This window comes from Vitis vinifera, chromosome 7, assembly GCF_030704535.1.
Source record: "Vitis vinifera cultivar Pinot Noir 40024 chromosome 7, ASM3070453v1".
Classification (NCBI taxonomy): Eukaryota; Viridiplantae; Streptophyta; class Magnoliopsida; order Vitales; family Vitaceae; genus Vitis; species Vitis vinifera.
This window is the reverse complement of record NC_081811.1, coordinates 28,922,208-28,944,282: the sequence shown is the minus strand read 5'-3', so window position 1 is coordinate 28,944,282 and position 22,075 is coordinate 28,922,208. Positions and strand designations below refer to the sequence as shown.

The window sequence follows — 22,075 nt, the reverse complement described above, 5'->3', positions numbered from 1 at the left end:
TTTTAAAAACAATTTGCCAAACATTCTTATTTTTAGAAAACACTATAAAAATGTTTTTTATTCTTTAATTTTGAAAACAAATTTTAAAAAATTATCAATTTAGGTAAATTATCATTTGAGTATATCGTTTGGATACATTTGTTTTTCACATTTTAAAACATAAAATAATAACCTTCTTATATATCAAATCTAATTTTGTAAGAACTCTTTAAAATTTACATTAAAAGCTAATTATTTTTAAAATTATTTAAATAATCAAGGTATTTAAACTTTTTCACCATCTCAAATTTTAATAATTTTTAAAGACAATATAAATTATACTTCCAATTTGTCCGCGTGTCATTATTATATTCTCATCTTATCATGTATCCTTCTTCATGTTTTACACCACTCTTCCTTTTGTTTGGTTCGTATATGTCATCACCAATCAACATCGCCTTAGGCCCACTAACTTCCTTTGGCCTCCTAACTTTTGAGATCAACCTTGCTTGTAGCATGTTTATATCAATCCACCTAATTTGTTAATTAAATTTATTGGGGTTAAAACACCCGATCCAAACATAAAATACTTCATTTTAAAAAACGTTTTTAATATTTTTAATGTTTGAATGATAAAAATTTTGAAGTATTAAAAATATTAAAAACGTTTTTTAAAATCACTGTCAAAGGATCAACAATTTACAATCTTCAATGTCTATAAATTTATAATTTTGATGGACTTAAATAAGTTATGATAGTGTTAAATAGTGAATATATATGTAAATAGATTATTTGTATTCGATTTATTATTATTATTTAACATGACATACTTATCCGCAAAGCAGCCCAACTAATTATTAATTTGAAACCATTTATATTAAGAATTTTTTTTTCTAATTATGAATCATAAGGTTTTGAGGCCCCTTGCCTACATTTCCAAACTCAACTATTAAAAATTAAAATTAATTATAATAACAGCTATTAATCTTTTTCCAAAATAAAATTCTACTGAAAAGCTTTAATAAAAAAAATTAATATTTAAGGGAATGATGTAAATATGCACTATTTATAAAATTAATATTTAAAGGCAACGTTGTCTGATTTTTCATTTTTCCTGATAATAATGAATCCTCCTCCACCATGGACTAAAGTAAACCCCCGACTCGAAGACGGTTGAAATCATTGAAAGATAGAACTAGCAATAAATTCAAGCTGTATTTAAACATTAATTGCGACTTGTCTGCGCCGTCGCTTTGCCTGTTTTGGACCGACTATCATCTTATATACAACTTGCCTTGTTCAATGGAAAAATCAAAAATCATCATTCTATTCTTTCCCCAGTGGTGTCCTCCTCCGTGTATCCGCATCTTTCTTCTGAATTTCAGAATTGTTTTGAAATAGAGTTGTGGAAGAGATCGAAAGCAGTAACCCAGAAGATGGGGTTTGAGAAAGAAGCCAGCTCCTCCTCCTATGGCCTTGATTCTGTGCCTAGAGAAGACACCCCACTGCTGTCCAAGTCCAGACCCCTCTCCTCCCAAACCAAGACCTTTGCCAACGTCTTCATAGCCATAGTTGGGGCCGGCGTCCTCGGCCTACCTTACACCTTCAAGAGAACGGGATGGGTATTGGGGTCTTTGATGCTCTTCGCCGTTGCTATCCTTACCTACCACTGTATGATGCTCCTGGTCCACACTCGCCGGAAACTCGACTCCCTCCACGGCTTCTCCAAGATCGCCTCCTTCGGCGACCTGGGCTTCGCCGTCTGCGGCTCCATAGGACGGGTCGCCGTGGACGCCATGATCGTTCTCTCCCAGGCTGGGTTCTGCATCAGCTACCTCATCTTCATTGCCAACACTCTGGCGTACGTTTCCAACAGCTCGCCCTCGAATCCGATTCTGGGTTTAACTCCCAAATCGTTCTACATCTGGGGTTGCTTTCCGTTTCAACTGGGGTTGAATTCGATTCCCACGCTGACTCACTTAGCTCCCTTGAGTATTTTCGCGGATGTGGTCGAGATCGGAGCCATGGGCGTGGTTATGGTGGAAGATGTATTGATTTTTCTGAAGCAAAGGCCTGCCCTGCGGGCTTTTGGGGGTTTCTCTGTTTTCTTCTATGGTCTGGGCGTTGCTGTCTACGCTTTTGAAGGAATCGGCATGGTCTTGCCATTAGAATCAGAGGCTAAAGACAAAGACAAATTCGGAAAAGTTCTCGCCCTGTCCATGGCCTTCATTTCTGTGATGTACGGAGGGTTCGGCGCTTTGGGCTACTTCGCATTCGGGGAAGAAACCAAAGACATTATCACCACCAATCTGGGGCAAGGTCCGCTGAGCATCATGGTTCAGTTGGGTCTCTGTGTGAACCTCTTCTTCACTTTTCCTCTCATGATGAATCCCGTCTACGAAGTGATGGAGAGGCGGTTCCGTGATGGCGCCTACTGCCTCTGGCTGAGATGGGTGGCGGTGCTGGGGGTGATCCTGGTGGCTCTGATGGTCCCCAATTTCGCAGACTTCTTATCTCTAGTGGGCAGCAGTGTGTGCTGTGTTCTGGCCTTTGTGTTGCCCTCTTTGTTTCATCTGATAGTCTTCAAGGATCAGCTGAGCAGGAAAGGCATGGCCTTGGATGTGGCCATTCTGGTTCTTGGACTGGTTTTTGGAGTCTCTGGAACCTGGTCTTCTCTTTTGGAAATCGTCTCGCCCAGTGCCTGATCACACCCATCATAAGTAATACCACAATCAGTACTTGCAATGCTGGAAATTATAATATTTTGTGATCAAAATATGAGATTTGGCTTGTTTTTCTATCCATGGATCTTGCTCTGAATCATTTTTGTAATTTGGTTTTGGTTTTTGCCCACTGTCGGTGGATAACAGTAGTGTTTGCTGATATTTTGGTAGATCAGATCTCCTTATGGTCTAAAGATTTCGGATACATTATTACACACGTGACAATTGCCACAACTAAAAAACAAAAAAAAAAACTCAGAATTGCCCTTGAAGCATGGTTTGGAGCCGCCCCTGTGTGCCCAAGTATGGAGAAGAAATGGGGCTATAGGGACACGAAATAGCTAGGAAAGAGTTACGAGTTATATTAAAAATTTGTGTGGCCTTCTGTCTTCGCCCGCCCACCCACCCATACAATCTCTTCTTTCCCCCTCCCACCCTTTCCTACTTACTTTTTGCATGCTCTCTAGAAATTTTATTTTTAAGTGTTTTTTAGTGTATATATATATATAAAGCACTTTTCATAGAGAATAAGGCGAAATAAATTTATATATATAGCTCTAATTTGATTTTGACTTTACATTTTTTTTTCTTATTTTAAAATAAAAAAATAAAAGAAGTGGAGGTGTGAAGGGATAGAATAGATGTGACGTGGAAGAGGATAATAAATATACACAAAAGGGCTGGGTGGGTTTCACACGTCAGTGTCACAGGGGCTTAGGCCCCCGGTTCGTGTGCAAAAGGACAAGGAAGAAGTGCCACATCATGCAACATGACGTTTGTTCATACGGAGCCGTGTCCGCTTTTAATACACTCTCCGTTAAAAAAATGGAAAATTTTAGGCAGACTATTAAAAAATATAAGAATAATTTTATAATTTATATTATTATTTTTATTATTTTTAAAAGACAAAAATATGTTGCTTCTCGTAAAAGTCATTTTTTAAAACTTATTCAGAAAGTTTTTATACATTCCATGAAAAAAAAAAAAAGACTTTAAATGCCCAAATAATACCCTAATTTAAGCGATTTATGTGGGGCGTCGCTCAGTTTCGTTTCCAAAAGGGAAAAGAAAAAGAGAAAATATGTTGGGCCTAGGCCGACGAACTTAGCCCAAACCCACATCCACGAAATGGGCCAGAAGCCCATTTCAATTCTTTTAGGAAGCGAGATTATGGCAGTTGGCGCTTCCCCACTTTGATTACGCCACTCCACCAAACTTAACCCAACCCCGACGCGCATGTAGCAGAGAGGGGCAAAATCGGAAACACGGGTGTCGTCTTTTAAAAGGGAGGCATGGAAAGAAGAAAAAGGAGAGAAAAGTGGGAGGGGCTTCAGCCTTGTGTTGAAGGCCACACATCATAACAGTCTCTCCTCCTCTGAAGGAAAATTCTTCCGTCTAAATTTCCACATCAAATACGAGGAAAAATCGAAGAATTTTTTTTATTCAATTCGCAGAATCATCCGAAACGTAAGCTCAGGATTCAAATCGGAGATCAGACGGAGGTGAAGCGATGTCGTGTTCATCGTCGTCGGCGTCGGAGGAAGAGGACGAGGGCACCGACTCCTACCGCAAAGGAGGCTACCACGCCGTCCGAGTCGGCGATCCGTTCTCCGGAGGTCGGTACATCGCGCAGAGGAAGCTCGGTTGGGGCGAGTTCTCCACCGTCTGGCTTGCTTACGACACGCGATCCTCTGTACGTTCTTCTTCTCTCTTTCATTCTGATTTATCTATCTTCTTCTTTTTTTTTTCCCTCGAAAGCGGCGTTGCTTTTTGGTCTTCGTTCACGTTTTTTGTTGCGCGATCCTCTGTTGGTTATTCTCTCTTTGATTCTGATTTATTTATTTATTGTGTGAAATTTATATTGGAGCATGCTATGAGAGGAGTTGTTTTTTTGTGTTCATTTCTGTATTTTTTTTACGCGATCATTCTGTTTTATTTATCTAGTTTTTTGTTGCGTGAAATTTATGTTGGAGTTTGAAAATTACGAGCGTTGTTGATTTTTGTGTTCATTTCTGCATTTTATCGCGCGATCTTTTGTACGTTTTTTCTCTCTTTGATATTGATTTATCATTTTTTTTTTGCGTGGAGTTTTTGTTTTCATTTATGTATGTTGTTATTCCAGAAATTGAGACAATCATCAGCAAAAGATCTTCGTTCTTTCTACAATAAGCGCCTTCTTTATCATATTTTAATGTGATTTTTCAATTCGTAAACCAATCAATTCTTCATTTATTATGTATATATCCTTATTTGCAAGGGACGATTACTTTATCATTTCTAGATTTGATTGTTTTGATTTATTTTAAGAGAAAAAAATTGGTTGGATTGAGTCTATTTTTTATTGGATCAGTGTTTAAATGACCATATGTTTTCATATGTTATTTAGCTCTTTTATCAAGATCTATCCCCCTGTAGAATGATTCTAAAATTCAGCCATATTTACCTAATTTGGACTTCAATGGGAACATTGGATTCAACTAGAACAAATCTTGGACAAAAATTCTGCCATGAATTTGTAAAATTTAGCACGCTACTCATAAATCCTGTGAAATTTTAAATGAAAATAGGATTCAGGTTTAAATTCGACTCTCAAATCACCAGTAGTTTTGCTACATATAGATGGTATCCAAACTTTCCCTACTGTCCATCCCTTCTTTCTGCATGATTTTTGTTCATTACAACCACAAGCATCCAAATTTTAAAAAGAAAAAGTTCTGATTGTGCATAGAGTTGACTGAGTACATAATTAAATTATATTCCCTAGATAAAGGAGTAAAAGATGTGTCTTCTTTTGAGATAATTGGTAGTTTAACATGGTTTCAGAGCTTTCATCCAAAAAAGTCTTTACCTTGAGTCTCTTCATATTCCCCTTTTTGTTGTTTGTAGCTGATTATTTGTCTCTTCACGTGTGGCTTGAGGCTACTAATGAGGAGGTAACTAGTAATTTAATGACATAGAGAATGTGGTTTATGTTTCCTATCAAGAGAGCATATAATGCTTCTTCGATCTAACCAAACCACTATTTAGCTCTCATTTTTGTATCACATATTTTTTCCATTCAATAGAATATGGTGAGATCGCAAAAAATCACATCCCTTAAATGATATTCATCATGCTGTGGGGATGAGCTTCACTTAGCATCTGAAGATTAAAATCCATGCTTGTGAATGCAATCATTAGAAAAATGAGCTATTGCCACAAACAATGGGATGAAAACCATTTTGGTTTTCGTGAAATGCAATTTTTCAAATTTTCATTACCATGTGGGATGTAGCTTCCTTCAATGGCTCCACTTTTGATAAAAATTTTCAGCCAAATGCTATTTGAATCTCATAGAGCCATTCAATTCCATGGAACTACCATATGCATTCTAAAGATTGAAATCCCTTGCAATCATTTTCTATTTGGATGCACAGTTCACAATTATTTATGACATAATTGTGTTTTTTGACAAAATATTTTCTGTTCCATAAGAAGGATTAGGCAGTCTTGTAGTAGGTAGACATTGCCTGTTATAATTATTAATTGGGCATTAGAACACACAAAATAAACAAGAGTAACTGCAGACAACAAGGAACAGTCAGATAATATTGAGATGTTGGTTGGTCTGAGTAAGTCATTATATATCTTAGAGCCAAACGCCTATTGTCCTGTGGGATTAAAACAAAAGAAGAAAAGAAAGAAAAGTTATTGCACAGTGATGCAAAATTTATTTGCTAGGGTCATCATTTCTTAATGAACTATTTGGAGATGTCAACTTCAAGAATAAATGGACCCTCATGCTTCAAACTTCTGGTTTACCATAGTATTTTGTTGGTTTTCATTAATTTGCATATCTCATTAAAATAGTATCTTGGAAGGGTCATTTCTTTTTATATATGCTGTCTCCATCTCTTGCATTGGCTTTCCCAATTGATCTTAAATTTATTTTCTTCAGTACCTAATGCTTACCTTTTTTAACGGACAGAAATACGTTGCTCTAAAGATCCAGAAAAGTGCAGTACAATTTGCTCAAGCTGCTCTTCATGAGATTGAAGTCCTTTCAGCTATTGCTAATGGTGACCCCTCAAATTCCAAGTGTGTTGTGCGACTGATTGACCATTTTAAGCACACAGGGCCAAATGGACAGCATGTCTGCATGGTACTTGAATTTCTTGGTGATAGTATACTTCGGCTGATCAAGTATAACCGTTATAAAGGGCTTGAATTTAATAAAGTTCGGGAGATCTGCAAATGCATTTTGACAGGTCTGGATTACATGCATAGAGAACTTGGTATAATCCACACAGACCTAAAACCTGAAAATATCCTTCTCTTTTCCACCATTGATCCTGCCAAAGACCCAATCAGGTCTGGCCTAACCCCAATTCTTGAAAGGCCTGAAGGAAACCCCACTGGTGGAGTTACTATAAATAGTATTGAGAAAAAGCTGAAAGCAAGGGCAAGGAGAGCAGTGGCTAAAATATCAGGAAAAAGAGCTTCAATGGGGGGAGAGACTCCAAAGGCCGAGAGATCTCTGGACGGGATTGATGTGAGATGCAAGATTGTGGATTTTGGAAATGCATGTTGGGCAGACAGACAATTCACAGGAGAAATTCAAACAAGGCAGTATCGAGCTCCTGAAGTTGTGCTCCAGGCTGGGTACTCCACCTCTGTTGATATGTGGTCGTTTGCTTGCACTGCCTTTGAGCTTGCTACTGGTGACATGCTGTTTGCTCCCAAAAATGGACAAGGTTATAGCGAGGATGAGGTAGGATGGTTTACCTATGCTTCATTTTGATTTAATTCATTGCATGCCTAGCATGATGTTGATGTGCTATTAAAACTGACGCTATGGTATTGAAGTTTGGAAACATTGTAGGAGCACTTACTGACTGCATCAAATATCAATATCTATCCAGAATGGGTTGGAAGATGGAAAATTTTCCTTTTTTGGGCATAAAGGAAAATATTATCATGCATACTGAAAAAGATAATGCTATATTGATGCAGTTGTGTTAGAGCCTTTTTGGTGGTGACTCTAAGAAGTACTTCTAACTTTTTAATACTTGAAATTTTTTATTAAAAAAGTTATTTTCAAGTGCTAGAAAGGTTATAAACGTTTCATAGAATCATTGTCACTACCAAACAAGTTCTTTGATTGATATCAAAGTTAATATGTTATATGGGCACTTTTCCCATAATCCAAGAACAGGATAAATAATCCTTGTGATATATTTGTTAGGCTATACTCCACCTTTATCCCTTCTCAGTTGGAAAAAAGTTGACACACAGGTTTGTTTCAGAGGTTCTGTTGAATTTGTTAAAACGGGTTTTTGATGTATTGATGTACTGTAGTGGATTGATTCTGAAGTTTGGGTTTTCTGTTAACTACCTAGGGAATGATCCTAACTAGACTCTATGTGATTCCCATTTTATTATTATTAACTCTGGTTGATTCTTAAATATGACTAATAAAATTGTTATCAATTGTTGGTTATGAAAAATGCTTGACTTCAAGCCATATTTCATGGAACTATTTGTATAGGCCAACATATTAAAAAAATTGTTGTTGATCGGTTTGGTTTCAGGATCACCTTGCTCTGATGATGGAACTCCTTGGAAAAATACCTCGGAAGGTGAGCACATTATGCCTCTATTTCGGTTTGCTTTCCGAAATACTCATTTTTAGCACTTACCCGCCTTTCATTAGCTCTCTGACAATTATATGCAATATCCATATATCTATGCTTGATAAGCAGGTAGCCATTGGGGGAGCTCGATCAAAAGACCTCTTTGACAGACATGGGGATCTGAAAAGAATCCGAAGGCTGAAATTCTGGCCACTTGACCGAATACTGGTTGATAGATACAAATTTTCTGAATCTGATGCACGTGAGTTTGCAGACTTTCTGGTTCCCCTTCTCGATTTTGCACCAGAGAAGCGGCCAACTGCTCAGCAGTGCCTGCAACACCCATGGCTCAATCTCACCAATTTGGCCGCGAATGAGACCAAGAGCAAATCTAACATGGAGAAATTAGATGTTGGGATGAGCAAACTTCAGATTGAGGTGGGTAAGTGAAGAAGGGAATGAATGAAGGCGCCGGCACTCACTGCCCCGGAACCCGGACCTTTGCTAAGCCCCTCCCTCCACCTGCGTGAGTATGTTTGTGATTTATTTTGGGTTTGTTAAGATTTCAATAAGAATCAATTTTTTTATTAACTAAGATGTAAATTAGTGAATGATTATTGTGAGGAAATGACATGAGGGAGACAAACTTGACTACCTTGTCTAACGAACTTATTTATTGTCACCACAACAGTAATATTATTAATTCATGTTAATATTCGAAGTTTTTTCCAATTTGAAAGGAATTGCCCATTTCCTTCCAGGAAAGATTTTCAGAAGCGCCCCCCTCTCCCCCTCCCCCCCGAAGGGAAAAAAAAATTAAATGAAAATGATAATAAAGGAACTTTGTCCAACTTTTTATACTTTTTGCGCCTTCCACTCAACTAGTGGTCCTTAATGCTATGTTATGTTTGATTACTAAAAAATCGAAAAAAAAAAATAAAATAAGATAAAAAATAAGTTAAAAGTTAATAAATTTATTTTAATTCATCTATATAAAGATTAAATAAATTAAATATATATAAATTTTAATTAATTTTATTTATTTTTATAAAATAATCAAATATAAAAAAATCATTTTTTTTTTATTTTCTTAATATTTTTTCGGGAACAAACACAACCTAATACTCGTAACAGTTCCAAACTCTTGTCCTTTTATCTAAATCAGCATAAGTGTGAAAATATTTTGGGTCTTTATATAGTCATTTCAATGTCATTGAAAAGTGATGTTTAATTAGAAATAATCACATAAAAAAGTGTTAGTTAATGAAAAATAATCACACAGCAAAAATATTGTATTTTACTTTTACTTTAGATTTTATTTATTTGAACCCTTGTCGTTTTCTTTTTCAATCTTTTTTCTTTACATTGGACTTATTATCTTGTGTATAGTTGTTTTTTTTTGTTTGTTTATACTTATATATATATATAAAAGTACATAGGTATAGCAGCAGTTGGAAAGTTGTACCTGATTGGTATCGGAACATTTAGGCATGAAACGATGCTATGTAGGCCTAAATATAGCGCCATGTACCTGATTGGCATCGGAGCATTTAGGTGTTAAGCATAGCGCCATAGAAAAATAAGTGATAATCAGTGGATCTGGCATAAACTCGAGCAATCATTATACTTTCATTCCATTTCATGCATTATATTCCAACTAGTAAATGCCGCATCAATGACTTTAGCCATTAAGTGAACACTTGGATTCATCTTCACCTGGCTTATCATTTTTTTTTGGACTGTCGTTTTTACTTTGTCGCCATGTGATGTACTGATCATGAGTCATTAATCACGCATTGTTCAATCATTATCGCATATTATTATGAATTCATGAATTTAGTAACCGGGGGGCTATATCACACTATTTGACTATGAATGCTGAGAATGATAAGAGAAAATATATCATGAGCTCAGGATCAATGTCTGACAACTTACAATCATGAGGAAAACAAGATTGGATGCTCAGTCACTATTACCATTCTTCAATCTACAGTAAAGAAGAAGTTGTCAGAAAGCTTTCATCGAGAGGATGCTCTCTCGAGTCGCTATTACCAGTCTTCGATCTACAGTAAAGAAGCTGTCAGAAGCGGGAAAGAAGGCATTTGTGATCAGATGTTACTTTCTTCTTCGGTGTTATAAAAAGACCCTTCCCCGTGAGTGCACCACACAGAAAAGCCATAGCAAATCATAAATTAATACAAGGCAAAAATGGTCTTTATTTATATGCTTGTCTTATTTGTTTGTATTGTGATTTGGCTTGATCCCATTTCTTTATATATCATTATTTGATGACTCATATTTGAGTACACATGTCATGTTGGAAGTTCACCTTGATGCCCCCTTCATACCTTAGCATTTTTGGTGAGAGCAAAGAAAATAAAATAAAACAAAATAAACACAGAAAGGAACGAAGAAGAGGGGCCGCTTAAGGCAACTTGCATCCATTGGTGGCATATGTATGACTCAAAATTGGCCTTCTGCGGCCTACACAGGCAATATGAAGTGACCGCATTCTCAGCCCTATGATTTGATTTCTCACTTTTGAATGGGTCCCCAGGCAATTTAAATGGATTCTACCAACATTCCTTCTAGCAATGAACTGGTGCTGCTCCTCCTCCTCACATCACAGGTGGTAGTACTTTTTGGAGGTCTCTTTTGCTTTTCCTAAGCTTTAAGCCAACTTCTCCAAAAGGAAAAACATCTCAGACTAGGGTTTTGGTTTTTTGACAACTCCTGCAGAAAATTTCTTTGAGTGAAACCCTTTTGGACCTTTTCTGCTTTACTGTAGTTGCTTAATATCTAATCCAGGACAATCCACAAGATAGTTATCATTCACCCATGGAGCCTAGCAGTCCAGTATATGAGGTATGTGAAAAAGAAAATAAAAAGGACAATAAAAGGCAAATCAATTACTATCAAATGAGATCAGGGGAATGCCAGGGTATGAGAACAATGTGGTTTGCAGCCATTTCTCCAGACCCCATCCTTTCTCTTTCCCTATATTGCCTTTATTTTACCTAGAGGAAAGAAAAGGGGCATGTGATATTTATTTTTTAAAAATGGAGTGAAAATAAAATAAATAATTGATGCATGTTTATATATCTTACAGGAAGAAGACACGGAAAATGAAGCTTGTTTTACTAGCCACTATGATTACATATGGAATACATGTCACCAGCTAGTCAAATAAATAATGCCAATTCATATAGGAGAATATTAATTCTGAGGCATAGATGGATAAATTGAAAGTACACCCATGGACCAAGTCTATAAAAACAAATTTGAAGAATTTACCAGCATAAATGGATACATTGAGAGTACTTGAGAACACATGCCTGCACACGAGCATTGGCTAAATGTCATATCAACACAGAGAAACAAAGATTTAGGAGGAAATGTTGCAGAGGAAGTGATCTAAAAGACTGGGAGGAACTGCAATTCATTTTTTCTGTATAGAAGATGCTGAAGCATGGGAGAATCGTATGAGTTTGAGGATATTACCTAGTAGGTGCCAATTATGTATCTATTGCATCAGCATGCCGGTTAGGTATTACCCAACTGGGGGAGGAACAACCTTTGAATGGTGATGATGGCACCTGCTACATTCTAACACAAGGAGAACAGGTCCTGATGGTTGTAGGAACTTAGTACCTGATAGCTCGCAACAATGTAACCTCACTTTCTGTTTGTGATGAAAATGACCCCGAGACAGAACCCTAGTCTTGCACACACTCAAAATAAACGGTATTTGTAACTGAAGAAGATTACTACTAAACTAGGTATGCCAAGATACTATTCTCAGGGGTGCAGATCAGTTAAGAAATGCTGATGCTTCTCCTCTTCCATGCTTGTTTGATGACCATCTCTTCATATTTTGTTCACACATCTAGTTGTCTAACTAAGAAAAGACAGTTCACAACACTCACACTTAAGGCTGGAAATACAAGGAAGTATATTAAACTGATACAACGGTATAACAATTGAAAAGATGGTAGTTACATTCAAGAAAAATAATTAATAATGTTCTGGACCTTTTTACATAACTAAATATCCAAACATAAAAGGATATCCAGATCAGTGAAATGGAAGTCACTGTCATAAAACCTCACAAGCACCTTTAGAGGTTACCCAGATTAATTAAAGAAAAGTTGCCACTAGAAATCCATATGAGCACCATTGTTAAGTTTTTTATGGTTTTATATTGCCGACAGCATAACCTAGATCAAACAGCTTACATCACCATCCAGGACTAGTTCTCCTAAATGAACAGAAAGCCTATCACCATCACAAATATACCACAAGTCTGGCAAATTCATTGCCACAAATCTCTCTAGCTTACGTGTAGAAATTTAATCATATGGGAGCTATAATAAAATCAAATCTCATAATAAAGCCTATTGATCAAGCTAACATTCCCTGTCTAGGAGATATCGACTGTGAACTTCATAGTTAGATGAAGTTAGAAAACCTTGGGTAACTTTTCCCCCCTGGAGCTTTCCTTATTTTCTTATACTTCCATGTGAAAGAAAATCATACAATTTTGGTATCAATTTCATGCATGACCTAACGGTTTGCTTGAATCTCATAAAGAATGACAGATAGACGAGGAAATGAAAAAGGAGTCAATTTTTAAGTAATTTTCAGCATATTCCTTGCCTTTCTCTCATTCTTCCTGAGATCTAAACAAGGAGCACCATGGTCGAAGAACATTGATTTGCTAAAAATACAACACCTATAAAGCATTCTGTTGATATGTACATCTATTATCAGAACAAGAAAGCAGGGCACACACTCAATATATCAACAAAGTACTTTCCCATTTATTGCATTCCTCTTCATCCTATGTTAACTTCAAGATTTGCTGTCAAAAAGGCAACAGGCAATGCATGAGATGTAATGTGTAGATGCAAGCAATTAAAACAGTAAATATACATCATAGTCAGTTCAACTTCATTACATTGCCACGACAAGTAAAAAGACAAATTTAACAGGGCCGATTCCATAGGAAAAGCATTATGGATCCTACCTCAGCTATCAACTATCATGGTAGCCACCAGTCATAATAGGATTTCAACTTTATGACTGCACAACTTTATTTTGTTTCACACATGCTGGTGCTTTGAACTCTTGGCATTTCCACATTGTTGTTGCCTCAACTGGCATCACACTGCCTGCAGAAGGCCCCACAGAAAACAAAGGGATATTGCCTGCAGTAGGTTTGACTGTTTGTTTGAATATGTTCTCTTCAGTCATTGGGGCACTTCTAGATTTCAGCTCTTCCTTGGGGTTTGCTCGATCCCTAATAGTACAAATGCTTAAGGGCAACTTTTTTAGCTTAATTCTTCCCCTCTTTCGGCCAGTGGTACTCAAATGATCCAGTGCTTCTGAGTTTTTCTCCTTTGAGCAACCTGCTTCCCCATTATCTGTTTCTAATTGGTCAGCTCTGTGAGATCGTAATGCTCTTTCATCTACTTTAACAGTATATACCTCCCGGGCCGAGTTTTGAGAATCCGCATCACCGGCTATACTACTCCCATTGCATGTAGAAGGTGAGTTACCTTCTAATACCATACCCCCATTTGGAACTCTGGTTTTTTCAACTGCTGGAAAGATTTTAGGCTTCTTGTGTTTATGATTCTTCCAGTCAGAACTTGAAGAGTTCTTCGAAATTCTGGGAGAGCTGTTCATAGCACGATGTAACTTGCGGGCTAATTCCTCATCTGTCCTGTAGTTCTCAACTGGTTGGTGCTTTTTGTACAAGAGCTGAACCGGGACATGCTTCTTTGATTTATTCTTCTTCAGATATCGTTCCTTAGAGGACGTCTCTTCAGAAACAGAAGCAATCAATTCTAAAGCACTCTTGGCTGCAGCCATTGCTTTTGCTGCTATTGCAGCCTTCTCTTCAGCAGCAGCCCTTGCTGCCTCAGCTGCCTTAGCTGCAGCTTTGGCAGCTGATCTTGATGCTTCCACGATCTCCTCAGGTGTTAAACTAGGGTTTTTCAAATGAGAGCTCAGCAGCTTGTTCAGCCGGGCATCAAATTCATTTGAAGTCATAGCAATTGGAGACGGATGCAAAGTGGCATCCCCATCAGAACTCTGTTTCTTCAATCCAGCAAGGAGTCGCTTTCGAGGAGGCAAAAGGACATCCGCATCCAAGTGGTTTATGTCACAAATGTTAGCCTCCATCAGTCCTCTTCCAATAAATTGCTTTTCAACGCAGCAAGTTATTCCTCTACATGGATAAAATGAGTTCTGACTACGTTCACGCTATAACAACAACAATCAAACCTTCAGTACAGCATTTAAGAAAGAACCCAACGCAAAATCTGAATTCAATAAAAATAATTTGAAAACCCACCCAAGTTCTGATCCTACACATCTAAATCCAACATTAATTCATCCAGTTTTCAAATCAGAATTGGAATTTACAAAGAAATGAAAAGAAAAAAAAAAGGAAAATCAAATTTGAATCCCAATAAAATTTCCTCTTGCGATTTCCCAGAGAAAAACACAGCAACAAACTCAAACAAAAACTCGTACAATCATTCATGTGAGTTGAGCACAATAAAATTCAAAACCTAACCTCAATTCACAAAATCGTCTTTCCCTCTCGTAACCTCACTTTTTTCTCCCCAACCAAACATACCATTACCAATACCCAATCCAAGACAAAAAAACAATTCAAACCAACAGCATGCAGAGAATCCAACCCCAGCTTTTTTAAAAGCGGGCGAATTCCCTAATCAATCAACACACTCACACCCAAAACAAACAATTCAATCAAAATTAACATCAATCCACGCCGCCACGACCTTGATTCAAGAAAATTCCACAAATCGAATCGAGTACTCACACGCCATTACAACCATATCAAATTCCGAAGATCGAACCCGTAAGAGTTCCACACGTTATGAAGATGCTACGTCACCTGGTCGTTGTCGCTCACAGAGATGAAAAATCCAACGGCGACTCCGAATTAGGGTTTTCAGAGAGATGAAGCAGAGAGATGAGAGGGGTTGGAGAGGTTAGACCGTGACAGAGGTGGATACAGTGGTGAGAGAAAAATAATAAAAAAATAATAATTATTTAATTTACAGAGAATTTCGATTGGTTCTGGTTCTAGAAGCCCAAAACGCACATCCCGTAAAACATAGATGAATATAAGTGTTGTTTTACGAGGCAGTCCCCTTGTTTATTGGAAAACTACGTAAATGCCATTAAGAACCTGTTTGGATACAGTTCTTGAAAACACGGTTTTCGAGAATTTGTTTTCAAAATAGACCACCTTTTTCAACAGTCTAAACTATAGAGAATGTTCTACAAGCATTCCCATTTATATAATCCTTTTTATATTTGAATTTTTAAACATAGTTTTGTTCCTAAAAACGATTGAAAGTTGTTTTATTATAGAATTTTTTTTTAAATATTATTTTTTAATAAAAATAGTTCTTTTTAATTGCAAATAGTTGAATTTATTCTAAAATTTTATTACATTTTAGAATATATTTTAAGTATTTTTAATTTTTTAAATGTTTTGAATTATAATTAAAAATATAGAGAAAACTAAAAAAAAAAAAAAGCTAAAAAACTAATTTCTTATATGAGTTTTCAAACAATGTTTTATTTTTTGAAAACAATTTCAAAACTAGATTTTGAAAATGTTGCCAAAAGGAGTTGTTGCAAAAACAATTTTCAATTATTTTTTTAAAATAAAATTTATTTGAAGACTATAAAAAGAAATGATTTTCTCAATTTATACTTTATAAAATGAATTTTGAAAATATTATTAGTATGTTTAATTAAATTTTAAAAACTCCATTAAAAAAATACTTGAAAATAATTCAAATTTATTTTAAAAAATAAAGTACTTTTACTGTTTGGTGGTAATTCCCAAACAAATCCTCTAAGATTTGACCAAACTATGCAAATAGCATCTCCCTCGTCATCCCCAAAAGGAGGTTCCACTTGGACCTTAAAATATTTTGGTGGAGGTGATGCTCTTGGTCCACCTCCCTTTACTCATAAATAATCGGCCACGGGCCTTAGTCTTGGTGCAATGATGGATATGGTCGTAGCATGATGCCACCACTCACCCAAACACTCTCCAAAGGCTCCTTAATTTAATATTTTATATATATTTGCATAATATTATTGGATTTTTTTTTATATAATTGATATTATTAAAAAAAAAAAAGGTTTAAAATACGAGGATGATTTTTGTAATTTATTCGTATTTCTTTTTTTAATAAAAAAATATTTTCGGATTATATTTGATAAATAGGAGGAGTCTCTAATTCTAGCCGTGGATAAATTTAGAAGTATTGACGAGAGAGTTTATTATTGTAATAGTAGGTAAGAGAGGGGGTATTTCAGTAATTCCGCAAACAAAAGTGAGAAAATGACTGCTTCACCTGAGGATGACGTGGTCAGACACCCGTGCGGGCCGTGCAACTCTCGCCAATTAAATTACGGCCACGATAAGATTGATATTTAAATATTAAAAGAAAAATGAATATATGTATATATAAAGCAGTTGAAATGGCATTCACATGAAACCCCCCGCCTTTTTCTTCACATTTCGAAACTTACTTTTGCTGTGGTGCCCTGCTCCATTCGAACCCTAAACCATAAACGACGTCCTCGGAGATCGCGGCATCGTCACCGGAATCGGATAACAGACCGGTGCTATCTGATTATCGCAGCGTATTTCTCTTTCTTAGATTGTTTCGGTTCTTGTAGTAAAACTGTAGAAGCATCCATTGATAGCTGTTTTTTGTGTTTGTAGGTTTTTTTTATTATTTATTGTTCTAGTAAAAGAGATTCCGTTTTTTGAATTGTTTTTTTGGCAATCGAAGTGGAAATGGAAATCCGTAATGTCGAACTTCGGTTGATCGCTTGAAATGGATTGAGATTGATGAACGAGATGATTAACATTGTGGAGTGATTTTTTGGCAATCGAGATCGAAATGGAAAACCATAATGTTGAGCTCGATTGATCGCTGGAAAAAGATTAAATTAATGGAAGAAATTCTTTAAATTTCGAAGTGTGCTTTTGCAATCGAAATGGAATTGGAAAACCTTATTGTTATACGTTTTATGGCTCGCAAAAAGATTGAAATTAGGGAAGGAAATGGATCTTAAGCCTTTTTTGACCGCTGGAAAGGAATTGAAAGTAATGAGGGAAATGAATTTTAGGCCTTTTTTCTTTCTTTTCTTTTCTAGCATTATATTTTTCCGAGCAGCTCAGCCTATATTACACTCTGAATTTTTGGTCGCCATGAGACAGAAAAATATAAAGTTGTATTGTAGGATTATTTGGCTCAATTTAGGTTGTGTTTTTGTTTTTCTAAGGAACAGATAAAAAGAAAAAAAAATGCAAAAAGAAAATTTTATTATGATTTTCTTTCATCATATTTACTGTCAACCAAACAGAGGGTTTTCAGTTTGGAATTTATCTGCTCCGTGTCTTTTTCTTTTATCGCAGATGACGGGAAATTAGATTTTTGATTTAAGGGAAACGATGCAAAACCTTGGTAAAATAAAAGATTCTTACCAGGTATCATTTTGTTTTGATTAACGAGCCATTGCCATATGCTTGTTGCATACCGATATGTGTTTCTGCATGTATAAACAATATCTGATTTCGCAAATACTATTGCCAGCTGAAGGCATTGCATTGGTTGAAATTATTTCAGTCTTTCCTTTAGATTGAGTTGTAATTAAGAGCAATAAGCTCTTGTCTGAGGCCTTTCACAACTGCAGTGCCATTTGGAATCCCTGTTTGACTTGACTAGGGTTTGGAAAAGCTGATGAATAACAGTCTGATGCTGGTACAATAAAATCACTAAGGTAATAAGTTTGCGCTATCTATGTGATCACTCGCTTTATTTAGAGGGTGGGGACTCCTTGCAATTAATATCTTTTAATTCGGATTTCTTAGCTCTTTGGTCATGGCAGGCTTCCAGATGGTATATTAATAGATGAACGGCATGAGAACATAAAAGATTTTTGGGTGATTTGAATTTATTCAATATTTCTTCTTTGATTTTGGTTTATATGTTTATTTATTTTTATTGCAGGTGGGAAGTAAAGTTGAAAAATGGTATAACTGATTTCAAAACTTCCATTGATATTTTAGCAAATGCTATGGTTGCATATAGAAACGTTATACAATACAACTAGCATACACCTTGGAGGCCAAATGAAACACAGTCTAGTTCAGGTTGACTCATTTAGTAAACTGGTTAAATTTCTGTTAAATTTGGTGTAAACCCATGCAAGAAGCTGGAAAAACTTCCATTGGTTTTCTAGGGAGTGCTATGTGATATACAGTTACACTCAATTTCATTTTATTTTACTTAATTGTTGATGCATGTAGATGGTTTTCCATTTGCTTATGTTTGCTGTGATGTTGGGGTTTAGCAGTTTTGTAATATTCTTGATGTTTTAGTCAAAAGATATATATTAATGGAAGAAATGGACTTGTGATGGTTTGGTTGGGGTTTGATAAAGAGTGAAATTAGTGCACATTTATTCTTAACCATAAATATGAGTATCAAGAAACTTAATGGAATTAAATGCTGACTTCTATAGTCGATCTTCTTGCTGAGGTGATCTTTTTTCTTCTGGTGGAAATGATGTAGCTTGGATGATTTTGTGGTGCAATTGGAAAATCACCAAAACATACATTGAGCATAAGCATTCAAACCATCTATTTTATGTATAAATAAAATGATTGCCAAAGCAGATGGGTGTTTAAAAGAAAGAAGAAAAAGGAAATATGATAAGACTAGTTCTCTTTTTCATTGAGTGTTGTATTTATTAGGAATAGCATTTTTTTGGAGTACTTAATTTAGTGTATCAAAAACTTTCTTTTTATTTTTTTTCTTTTTGGTAAATTTTGAATTTATTAATTAGGACTCAGGCTATACTATTATGTTTAATAATGTTTGATGTGGGACCATTGACCAATAATATCAAAACTTTATCATCTGGCTGTAATGGATCTTTTATTTGTAGGTTTGGGTGTTCAAGGAGAAGCATCAGGCTCCATTACTGATGTTTCATTATTATAATAGCGACCAAAACTCATGGGACACCAAATGAATATCGCAAGGTATTGAAGGAATGGGCAGTTGCGTTTCAGTTTCAGTACTCTAAGCAGTGGCTAGGTACTTTTGCTTTTATGGTTGAAGTTTAGTTCAGGTCAACCTTTTCATCATTCTTTTCGGGACTGCAACAGTTCTTCTCTTGGAATCGATGCTGTGGGCAAAGATGTAGGCACAACAGGCAAGACACTCCTTTTTTTTTTTTTTTTATAAACCATGAGAAGAAATCATATTAGAACACGCCAAAACAGGGGGCGCTCCCTAAGTACACCGGCAGTATACGAAGAAAGCCTCATCCAAGGCAACAAAGGAGAAACAAAAACCTAGAAATGTCAAAGATGACCAACAAATCAACCACCCAACACATTCATAAAAGAGAGATAGTCCACGTCCATGAACTGTTGAGACCATTCAAGAAGAGATCGAAGGAAGAGATTCTTCAAGCTCGTATCTAACTTCTCTTCTTCTTGGAACACTCTTCTATTCCGCTCTCCCCAAATACACCAAAACAAACAAATAGGCGTCATTTTCCAAACTACACTCCTTTTTTTTCTAGGCCCTTAATTTTCCATTCAAGAAGCAAATTTCTCACTGAGTTCGGGAACACCCACACCACCCCAAAAGAAGAGAGTACCACAGTCCAAAGCTCCCTTGTCTTACCGCAATGAATTAGAATATGATCCGCCGATTCCTCATTCTCTTTACAAAGATTGCATCTATTAACCATACATCAATCCCTCCTTATTAACATATCAACAGTAGAAATTTTATCCCAAACAGCTTCCCAAGCAAAAAAACGAATTCTTAAAAAGGCACACGAACCCCATACCTCATTTGCTGGAAATAAGGAGCTGTTCTCCATCTTTAAAAACCAATAATAAGATTTAACATTGAACTTTCCTTTCCTCTCAATCTTCCAAATTAGAGAATCCTCCCCTTCTTGGACCTTTACTGTAGAGATGTGAATTAGAAAACGATTCACCTCCTCCAATTCCCAATCATGAAAAGGTCTTCTAAAGTGCACCTCCCATCCCCTGCCACCACTTCCTTGTCTCCCCCAAAGATCAGCCACTACAGCAGAATTATAGGTTGCAATTCTGAAGAGCAAAGGAAAGAGCTCCTTCAGCTTAGAATCTCCAACCCAATAGTCCCACCAAAATCTGGTACGTCTACCATTTCCAATACGGATACTAGTTATGAGGTTCCATTTTTCTTGGCAATATTTTCACTTTTTTCTTAATTTTCTCTCTCGTTTTTGGTGAAGTGATTATATTTCATTTTCAAGGCTTTAAACTGACTTGATGTAGTTGTATTTTGAATAACTATTTTGGGAGCCCCAGGAAAGTCTTGCACTGTGTTCTCTCTTTATGTTCTGAAAAATGCAGCTTTGCATGCTTATCGATCAGTTTATACATGGAATATTATGTATCATTGTGTGTGTCTTGGCTTTGCGATGCTTTCGCCGTTAAGTTGATATACGTTGATGGTATAGCTGAGTAATTATATACTTCCACTTTTATTTTAGTCTTTTTTTCTAATTGAAGAATCCTCTTTATATATATATATATATATATATATATGAAAAATGGTGTTAGAGAGATTTATTTTATGCATTTTGGCCTTCATATTGTTAGCAACTCATCATTTACCAGAAAACAATATTTTCTTGACTTTTATATTATATATATATATATATTTTAAATCATATGCTATTTAAAATTAGTGGAATAGATATAAAAAGTTTTATTGAATTAAAAAAAAAGTACTTGATTTTTGAGGATAGGAAAGGCATTTTTAAAAAAATCTACAAATATCCTAAATATATCAACTTTAAATCATCTATTATAATAAATAATAAAAGAGGTGATATTACCCTTTTACATTTATTTTAATTTTATTTTTTTATGAATGTAAATTGATATATGATGGATGTGTTTTAAAAATCTCTTAGAAAATAAGTAAATTCAACTTTCTGTTTTCTAAATTAACTTTTCTATATTAAAATTTTCTAATATTTCTTTTTATTCCAACCTTATTTTTCCATATTTCTTTATTTTTTTTAAATAATTAAATAATTTATTTACTGAAAATTCTTATTATCTTTCTTATTTTTGTACACTAATATATATATATATATATATATATATATATATATATATATATATATATATATATATATATATATATATATATATATATATATATATATATATATTTCTTACACTATAAAAATAATCTCAACTAAAAATTTTCTTATATTTTCCTTTTTACAATTTTCATTCTTTTTGACATATCATGTTCCCTCTTTTAATACATCACCTAACAAAAATACTCTCGATCTTCTATATCAAAGTTATATTTTCGGATATTATGGAATATCAACCCCAATACTTTAGTTACTTCTGATAAGTTTAAAATCTTAAAAATCAATTTTGATGACCTGTTTTACTCGTTATTTTTAAAATTTGACGTATTTTCTAAAATTTTAAAAATTTCCCCAATTCACCGGCTAACATAACTCAATATTTCAAGTCATACAAAAAGACATCTAACTTTAGCTACCAGAAAGAAATCCCTTAAGAGCTACTGAAAATTTGTACAACACTGATTTTCCATCTAAGAAATGAGTTCCATAAAATAAATGAAATAATAA

At 35.4% G+C, this 22,075-nt stretch overlaps 3 protein-coding genes and 1 long non-coding RNA gene across 8 annotated transcripts; 3 read left to right on the top strand and 1 right to left on the bottom strand.

The window, feature by feature from the left end:
• The first annotated feature begins 1,085 nt into the window (after positions 1-1,085).
• On the top strand, positions 1,086-2,872 carry LOC100252511 (amino acid transporter AVT3B). Its single transcript, XM_002277028.4, has one exon. The coding sequence runs from the start codon at positions 1,416-1,418 to the stop codon at positions 2,682-2,684; it is 1,269 nt and encodes a 422-aa protein (XP_002277064.1). The 5' UTR covers positions 1,086-1,415; the 3' UTR covers positions 2,685-2,872.
• A 54-nt stretch (positions 2,873-2,926) lies between these two features.
• On the top strand, positions 2,927-9,046 carry LOC100247401 (uncharacterized). 2 transcript variants are annotated; one of them, XM_002277176.4, is made up of 4 exons: positions 2,927-4,395; positions 6,670-7,452; positions 8,273-8,320; positions 8,444-9,046. In XM_002277176.4, the coding sequence occupies exons 1-4, from the start codon at positions 4,213-4,215 to the stop codon at positions 8,762-8,764; spliced, it is 1,335 nt and encodes a 444-aa protein (XP_002277212.1). In that variant the 5' UTR covers positions 2,927-4,212; the 3' UTR covers positions 8,765-9,046. The 2 variants fall into 2 exon arrangements, with proteins under 2 accessions (XP_002277212.1, XP_059594704.1); XM_059738721.1 differs by having other exon boundaries at positions 3,692-4,395; positions 8,273-9,046.
• A 4,155-nt stretch (positions 9,047-13,201) lies between these two features.
• On the bottom strand, positions 13,202-15,442 carry LOC100242269 (uncharacterized). 3 transcript variants are annotated; one of them, XM_010654602.3, is made up of 2 exons: positions 15,127-15,442; positions 13,202-14,581 (listed from the first exon to the last, which is right to left on the bottom strand). In XM_010654602.3, the coding sequence occupies exon 2, from the start codon at positions 14,498-14,500 to the stop codon at positions 13,391-13,393; it is 1,110 nt and encodes a 369-aa protein (XP_010652904.1). In that variant the 5' UTR covers positions 14,501-14,581; positions 15,127-15,442; the 3' UTR covers positions 13,202-13,390. The 3 variants fall into 3 exon arrangements, with proteins under 3 accessions (XP_010652904.1, XP_002277317.1, XP_002277336.1); XM_002277281.4 differs by having other exon boundaries at positions 15,168-15,442; XM_002277300.4 differs by having other exon boundaries at positions 15,243-15,442.
• Positions 15,443-16,858: 1,416 nt separating this feature from the next.
• On the top strand, positions 16,859-19,627 carry LOC104879930 (uncharacterized). 2 transcript variants are annotated; one of them, XR_002030406.2, is made up of 3 exons: positions 16,859-17,017; positions 17,799-18,163; positions 18,272-19,627. It is a non-coding gene; the product is annotated as an uncharacterized LOC104879930 (long non-coding RNA). The 2 variants fall into 2 exon arrangements; XR_009466269.1 differs by having other exon boundaries at positions 17,799-19,627.
• The last annotated feature ends 2,448 nt before the right edge of the window (positions 19,628-22,075 follow it).